Source organism: Lactuca virosa, chromosome 4 (assembly GCF_052849685.1).
Source record: "Lactuca virosa cultivar CGN04683 chromosome 4, Lactuca_virosa_CGN04683_v6, whole genome shotgun sequence".
In the NCBI taxonomy this organism is placed as follows: Eukaryota; Viridiplantae; Streptophyta; class Magnoliopsida; order Asterales; family Asteraceae; genus Lactuca; species Lactuca virosa.
In genome coordinates this window covers 157,910,247-157,918,677 of record NC_136429.1, presented here as the reverse complement: position 1 = coordinate 157,918,677, position 8,431 = coordinate 157,910,247, and the positions used below count along the sequence as shown (strand labels likewise).

General features: G+C 34.3%; 1 protein-coding gene across 3 annotated transcripts; it reads left to right on the top strand.

Moving 5' to 3' along the window:
• Nucleotides 1-3,321: 3,321 nt before the first annotated feature.
• Nucleotides 3,322-5,628, top strand: LOC145107605 (putative BOI-related E3 ubiquitin-protein ligase 3). 3 transcript variants are annotated; one of them, XM_079044512.1, is made up of 4 exons: nucleotides 3,322-3,806; nucleotides 4,006-4,219; nucleotides 4,304-4,662; nucleotides 5,081-5,628. In XM_079044512.1, the coding sequence occupies exons 2-4, from the start codon at nucleotides 4,054-4,056 to the stop codon at nucleotides 5,600-5,602; spliced, it is 1,047 nt and encodes a 348-aa protein (XP_078900638.1). In that variant the 5' UTR covers nucleotides 3,322-3,806; nucleotides 4,006-4,053; the 3' UTR covers nucleotides 5,603-5,628. The 3 variants fall into 3 exon arrangements, with proteins under 3 accessions (XP_078900638.1, XP_078900640.1, XP_078900639.1); XM_079044514.1 differs by having other exon boundaries at nucleotides 3,325-3,806; nucleotides 4,137-4,219; XM_079044513.1 differs by having other exon boundaries at nucleotides 3,326-3,806; nucleotides 4,098-4,219.
• Nucleotides 5,629-8,431: the final 2,803 nt, after the last annotated feature.

Here is an 8,431-nt window from a genome sequence, read left to right as displayed (position 1 = left end):
AAGTTTTGAACAATTCAAAAAACTTTTGGAATCCATAACATATGAGTTTAATATAGCTTTAATGGAGAGACTCTTGAGAATCCATAACTTGAGGACAAGTTATGGAGTTCATAAAACTATTTATGGAAAAAGACTCTTCAAGTTTATAACATATGGCTTTAATAACTTTTTAAAGGAAAAAATTTTGGTTTTCCATAACTTGAGGACAAGTTATGGAATCCACTAAAGGCCATTTAAATCACCAAATAAACTAACAAACATATCTAGCAATATTCATGATCTAGATTAAACTCATATGAACAAGACAATTCAAATCAAACAATTTTCATGTAATTAGCCTAACCATTAAACTAATACAAAACATGAAACTTTGTCAATTCTCTTTTGAATTGGATTAGCATGATCATTACCACATCAAAAACATGTTTATAAGTTAAAAAACGACTTAGGGTAATGTTCCTAGACCAATTCCAACCTTAAAACTCGAAAATATGCTGTCAGGGGCTCCAACTCGTCGAGTGCATGAACAAACTTGACGAGTTGGATGAGTTTGTGAGTGGACTCGACGAGTCCATCAGTGGACTCGGCGAGTTCACTGTCCAGAATGCACAAAAACGAGTATTTTCAGCCTTTTCAAGCAAGTAGCATCAAGTATAATTGAAAACAACCATAGGCTCTGATACCACTGTTGAGTTTTGAGCATTCTAACACTCCTATGGTGTACATGCAACCCTATATACCTTGGATCTATGTTTTCTCTATTATACATGCAAATATCAATTTTCCAAGGTATCATCCTAACTAGCATATTATGGAGTATATACAATATGAAATATAGTTGAATGACATACCTTTTTTTGTAGCTTGATTCCTTGTACCTTTAAGAGCTTAGTGCCCCAAGTGTTGCACCTCAAATGGTTCACACAACACCACCAACAATTGGAATAACTTGAGAGAAGATCATTTACACTCAAAATCGGCTAGCCCTCATGTGTCTATCACTAGTCACTCCTTAGTGCCAATTTCATGAACTATGAGGCTTCTTATATAGTGTGCACATTAGGGTTACACCATGTAACTCATGACTTTCCATATTCCTCATGAGCCATGAGTTTTAACCTCCATGAAGTATCCATGGGTCACCACATGGGTTTAGCCCAACATGAAGAACTATGGATCATAAGCCCACTTTATAAGAATGAATGATTTACCAAATCAATCCCCATTTATTTAATTAGTCTCTTTTGATCACAAAATTAATTCCAAACTAATTCTTGATCAATACTAATTAAATAATATTAATATATTAGAACTTATAATATATTAATAAATCATAAATATCCTCTTCTCACAAAAGTCTATCGAAATTGTTCCGATGCCATGCAACCCAAATGGACCATGCTACTCTCGGGTCAAGTACATACCAATAATAGTTAAGGGCTTAGACACGTAATCCAACAACGATGACATAGTAAGAGTATGAGAGAGATAGATAGATAGATAGAGAGAGAGAGAGATAGAGATAGAGACGAGTATGAGAAGAGGTGAAGACAAAGTATGAGAAGAGCATGAGGTGAGATGAGAAAAGGTGTAGGTAGAGTAAGAGAAGAGCGTGAGATGAGACAAAGACAAAGTAAGAGCATGTGAAGAGGTGAAGACAAAGTGCGAGAAGGTATGAGATGAGCTCGGGTAGAGGCTAAGATAGAATATGAATACAACATGAAATGAGATTGAGAAGAGACGAAGAGCAAGCATGAGACAAGTCTGAGAAGAGATGGTAAGACATGAGATGGGATAGAGTAAGAGTATGAGAAATGGTAAGAATAGAGTAAAGAGTATGAAAAGTAAAAAGAAGAATGGTAGAGTATGAAAAGAAAGAAATAAGAGAAACAAAGTATGATTACATGAAAACATAGTATGATATAACTCACCAGACTTGTGGTCTGATGTTGTAGATTTTTGATGTGTTGCAAGATTTTTGATGTGTTCAGATAGTAGTGGTTATACAAGAGGAGATAGGAGCACCAAGGATTTGGACTAGAAGTAGATTTTATTTTAGTATTCCCCTATTGCTTTAAAGTTATGGTTATGATTTATTGTAAACCCGATTATACCATGGGATGTAAAGTGTTTTTGAAGTTAGAATTCCGCATTTTATAGAAAACTATGATAATTCCCCAGAATATTTAGATGAAAAAATTCGGGTCGTTACACAAAACTCGAGTTGTTCGAAAGACAACTCGTACCCTCCTATCACAAATCTTAATTGCTCATCGATAATTTAAGCGTTCATCCGATCGGACCTCGTGTAGCCTCAACCCATGCATAAGTAAGACACCCATAGTATAGGTGGACAGGTGGTATATCGAGAAAATATCTAAAACGCTTGGTCTCAAAAATATTGCTTGACGTTCTTTGGTAGACGGTCTAAAACTCTACGGACATGACCCACGACTCGCTTAGTATTCATTTTTCCACCAAAATGCCTTTTAACATGCCTTAACAAAACATCGAAGAATAAAAGTGCAAAAATACTAACTTTATGGTATTTTTTTCAAAGGCGACACCTACGAAAATATCATATTTCACCTGTGAAAAAACTAAAAAGTTACTACGAACTATACAATTTTCGCAGCAGGGCATGTGAAAATGTTTTTTCCCTAATTTTTGTTGTTTAAATGTTAAGTTTAAACAATATATACGACTGAAAAAAAGCTTACTTCAATCGCCATTTGTACTTCTTTTTATTCATATTGTGTAGAGAGTTTCTCCAAACAATTAAGCAATTGAAAATGAAAAAACGAGAAAAACAAATTTTAGCTTTAAATATGAGGCCTTAATGCCTATTTCGCACCTCTTACGCTAACTTAGGTTATCTTTTAAGTTTTAGTTAAAAATATTAAGATTTTTTTTAATAGTTGTCGATTGAGTTGGATATGATTGTGTGAAAGTCTAATTTATAAATAACATTGAATTTGACCAAATAAGGGTCATAGCAAATGAGTCATGACCGATTAAGATGTTTATGGTATCAAATAATCTTAATTTCACCGAATCAGATCAGTAAAAAAATTCATATCACACAGCGTATTGGGTTAGATTTGTATTTTTTTTTTGTTACAAATATGTATTTTAATTTAAATTTGTATTAAGATGTTATTAAAGTCGTGCATACAATAATTTTAGAAGCCCTAGGTTGAATAGGTTAGATATGAGTTAATGGATGAGACCGGATCAAATTTCAAAGATGGAATAGGAAAGAAAAGGCCAAAGCATTAAATAACAACTACATTCTAAAAAAAGAGGAGAGAAATGCAAGAAGAAGATGATGAATGATGATGATGTTTGGAATAAAAAAAGAGTCAAAGAAAAGTTTGTTGGGGATGTGTGATAATAAAATAGCCGAAAACCCACAAAACAACGAAAAGAGTGATGAGGGAGGGAGGAGATGAAGATTGAAAATCGAAAATTGAAATAGAATAGTCAATAAATCAACACTACAGTCCGCACGTCGGTAACCGTATCGAAGAAAAAACAAAAATTTACTGGTGGGAAAACGAAAACAAAGCTGCCACAAGAGAGAACAATGGAAGAATTCTTCAACAAGTTCTCTCTTTTTACATCAACAACAACACCACAACCACAACAACAACAACAAATGGAATCCTTTTTATCACCATACCATTACCCATCATCATCATCAACCCATTCTTCACCCACTACTACTTGTACCTTCTTCATCATCAACCCCATCTCACCTTCATCATTTTGACTCATCGCCTTCGAATCTCATTGCAAATTCCAAGGTATTCCCTCCAGATCCACCTCTATTTCTTCCTTTATTTATCAATGTCTTCCGATCGAAATCTGTTGTTTGGGTGTTGCGTTATTTCGAAAATTTGATTTTTATGTTCGATGTTTTGATGAAATCAGGAGAACTTTGTGTTTTCATGATTTCATCAAATAGATGCGTGATTTGGTATTGAAAATTGTCACCTGATTTAGGTTAATTTTTACTGGAATTTCTCTTATGACGCAAATGCAATCTGTTAGATGTTTGTGTGTGATTTATTGAATCCGATTCCATTATTGATCAGTGTTAGAAGCAACAGTAACATGTTTGGGGGTCATTCCAGATACCCTACCTTCCCCGAAGAACACCGATCACACACACAGTACGACATGACTGCATTGCCTCAACTTCAACTTTTCGGAAAATGTAAGTTTTCCGATTTCAAAATTCACCTTCATCTACTGTGTTTGATAATCTTCAATCATTAATCTTCATATAATATAAATGCAGTTCCAGTTGGGTGTACGCTGGATAACATAAACTTTGTTGGAAACGATCATGCAACTGCAGCTGCTTCAGGTCGGGGGATCAAAAGGGCACGTGAGCAAAAGCTTCACATATCTTTAAACAACAACTTCTTCTGTCAAGATGATGCAGGCCTCATGAATCCCAACCACAACCACAACCACAACCACCCTGTATCAACTGGCCTGAAGTTATCTTATGAAGAAGACGAACGCAACTCTTCTGTCACTTCCATTAGTGAAAACTTTAAAGCTCTTCAACCCCTTTCTCATTCTCTCACAGGCAATATTAAGCTCGAAATGGATCGCCAAAAACAACTTCTTAATCATTATCTTAAACTCCAGGTAAACCCCCTCTCCCTCAATTCATATCTTCATCATAAGTCATAACCCTTTTGGCAAATTCCCTAAAATAGCAACATACAGCAATGTACTTATATTCCTTTACCCATAACAGCAACCCAGCTACATTTTTTAAACCAATAATAGCAATGTATTTACATTTATTAGACATAATAGCAACCTACTTACATTTTTTATTAATTGCAATTTGTAACAAATAAAGTACATTGCCAATGTAAGTATGTTGCTATTATTATGGGTACAAATATAAAACATGTTGCTATTGTTGACCAAAATTGCAAGAGAATTTTTTGGGACTAAAATTACAAAAAACCATCTACACAGGGACCAAAAATGTAATTTACTCAAAAAGTACATTGTCCATATTGTCAGCGAGTTGTAATTGTGTTGATATTTTCAGGAAGAAAATATGGCGAAGGGTATAAGAGAACTGAACGAGAAGCATACAGTTTCATTGCTAAACACATTGGAGAAAGAAGTATCAAAGAAATTAAGTGAAAAAGAGATTGAAATCGAGAATATGAATAGAAAAAACATGGAATTAGGGTTAAAGATAAAGCAAGCAAGCATGGAAGCTCAATCATGGCATTACAGAGCAAAGTACAACGAATCAGTAGTGAATGCTCTCAAGAACAATCTGCAACAAGTGATGATGGCACAATCACAGAAGGCTGTTCAAGGGAAAGAAGGATATGGTGATAGTGAGGTTGATGATGCAGCATCTTATACAAATGTAAATTTAAATCCCCAAACGTGTGATATGAAGGCGTTCAATTGCAGGGCTTGCAATGGGAGAGAGGTTTGTGTTTTGTTATTGCCTTGTAGGCATTTGTGTCTGTGTAAAGAGTGTGAGGTGTTTACTCAAAATTGTCCTGTTTGTCAGGTGATGAGAACTGAAAGTGTACATGTTTTCATGTCCTGAAAAAGAAATGCTGTGTTTTGTTCCAATGTTTTGTGTGATTATGCAAGTTATGCGTAAAAATGGAATGGAATCTTGGCTGATTTAAAATCATGGAAGTTTAGCATTTGGACTTGTTTGTGATGTTTTCAACTTTTGTAATTTGTTAGCGTTATTCTTAAGGCACAACAGCTTGCTAAGTGGAGGGTTGACACCACATATAGCCCAATCAATGAGAAAATATAATTATCCAATTACCCCTCTTAATATTAGCGAAATTTTCATTAAATTTTCCAAAAGATCATAGCCAAATATATATATATATATATATATATATATATATATATATATATATATATATATATATTTGCCTGAAAAGATGTTCAGGCTTGTGACAAATATTACCAACATTAAAAAAAAAAGGATCAAATTCTGAAATTCAGAATAGTAACCCTAGCTAAAGCAACTTGTACTTCAATCGGCATAGCGTATACACTATACACTATGGGGATTTTATTTACATAACTGACAACGCAACCGTTGGGTTGTACTCCAAAACAAACCCCACCCGCCTCTTTCACATTTACGCCAACGCGGACCCTCCAACGCTTCGTCAACATGGGTGGAGCTTTATTAGGGCCAGGGGCTGTGGCCCCCTGATTTTTTTGTTACAAATAGACCCTGTATTTTCATTTAATACATATTAGACCAAAAAATATAAATTTTTGACGGTGGCCCCTTGTTCTCCGATTTTTATACATATTATATTTTCGGCCCCTAAAATAATTTGTTGAAGCTCCGCCCCTGTTCCTCAACGTCGCCACACACGGACGCCGGAGATGTTGAAAATGCAGAGACAATGAGTTCACACCCTCCAGTTCAGTTTATCTTTCAAGTTGCGTGATCTAATTTTCTTCCGTTAGCTTATCATCGTATGTCTCAGATTTTATATTCCTCGTTTTCACATCTGAAGCTAGGTGAAATAATCGAATGTATGCTGGTTTTGATTCACAATCTGCGTAATCCATTCATGTATACGCTCTAGCATGTGGAAAAATTGGGCAATCTGATCTTAATTGGCCTAAGGAGGGATAAATCATAAATTGCAATAATAAATTGAGCTTCTCCTAGTATGATGTCATCCATCAAGCGCTACAGTTGTCAGAAATTATGTCAAATGAGTGATACAATACATATTGTACTTGGACTCTTTAGAATTTTGATCCTTTATCATGATTATGTTCACATGTTCTGAAGGTCTTCCCAAATCCAATAACTGTGATTGTTCTTCTTCTTCTGATGTGGACATTAAATCTTTGTAAAGGGCCTAAAATTAGTGGTGCACAGGCTTCTCATGCTTATGAAATTATGATCGATCATCTCTCACATGTCTTATTTCTTCATACCACTTCAGTTACTTATGTGCACACCTTAGACAATCTTTTTACTAAGAGTAAATTACACGAATGGTCCCCATGGTTTGGGGTAATTTGCATGTTTGGTCCCTAACTTATTTTTTTAACTCGGAAGGTTCTTACTGTTTGTTTTTATTGCGCGCTTGGTCCCTGTCTTACCTAAAAAGACTAATTTGCCCTTGATTTTTTAATTTATTTAAATAAACACACCCCCAACCCCACTTCCACCTCACCTTACCTTACCTACCCCATTTTATTTAAATAAATTAAAAAATCAAGGGCAAAATAGTCTTTTTAGGTAAGACAAGGACCAAGCGCGCAACAAAAACAAATTGTAGGGACCTTCCAAGTTAAAAAAATAAGTTAGAGACCAAACGTGAAAATTACCCCAAACCATAGGGACCATTCGTGTAATTTACTCTTTTACTAATATGAGTATTATAGGATTCTATTTTAGTTTCTTTCTATAAAAATATTATACTTTCGGTTTTTTTATCTTATTAAGTTATTGTATATTGAAAAATTTAAAAGTTATCGCTATGTTTCCAATTCTTTACTTATAAAGGACATTATACTTTGAAAAATATATGCCATTATAGCAGTGATAAATTTCTGTTTATTTGGATGATATTGATACAGTAGAGTAGATTTTCCAATATCATAGTTACTCTCTTCTCAATAATAACAATCATGCCCTTTTTCTTGTTGGCCTCCCATTACATTCTTCACAGAAGGAGTAAAGGTTAGCCCTGCATGAGGATTTCTCAAAAAATCAGATATTGCTATCAGTTTGTTATTTATTTGGGCTATATTTAATATCATCACAGTTGTCAACAGAATATTGATTCTCCATCATCATCATCTTAGGGATTAAATGTCAAACAAGTTTACATAAGGTCTCTCCTTGCTTCCATGCATATCAGCAGGTAAATATCTTTACTATTGTGTTGGTACATGGGTAAAAACATGAGAGATGTAGTAGTAGATAGTAGGATAATATAAAGTATTGACTAATTAAAGAAGCTTTAACATGTTGATGCTGAAATGAATTCTTAATCCATTAATCTCTTACATCATATTAAACATTACCATGGTTCAAGCCTACGTAGTAGGTACAACCTTGATTCCTATTTTGCTTGAGCTAATCTTCTATTTCCTTAGGAAGTCAATTCTTAGTTTATCGATCTCTTACACATCAACACCTTAAGTATTCTTGGATAGATACATAAAAACTAAGGGTGCGTTTGGTTGTGGAAAATTTCCCAGTTTTCTAGGAAAATTTTCCAAGAAAAATGGAAATTTTGAAAACGCGTTTGGTTCGTTCAGTTTTCCAAAGTTTTCTAAGAAAATGAAAATTTTCAGTTCTCCAAATTGTATGTAAATTAGAAAAGTGATTTTTACAGTTTTCCAAATTTCTAAGATGGAAAATGAAAACTTC

Excerpts from the sequence above, each read along its gene's own strand:
- LOC145107605 (XM_079044512.1), top strand. The coding sequence starts at position 4,054 with ATGTTTGTGTGTGATTTATTGAATCCGATTCCATTATTGATCAGTGTT. Across the intron at positions 4,220-4,303 it reads ACTTCAACTTTTCGGAAAAT|TTCCAGTTGGGTGTACGCTG; the intron begins GTAAGTTTTCCG and ends ATATAAATGCAG. Across the intron at positions 4,663-5,080 it reads ATCATTATCTTAAACTCCAG|GAAGAAAATATGGCGAAGGG; the intron begins GTAAACCCCCTC and ends TGATATTTTCAG.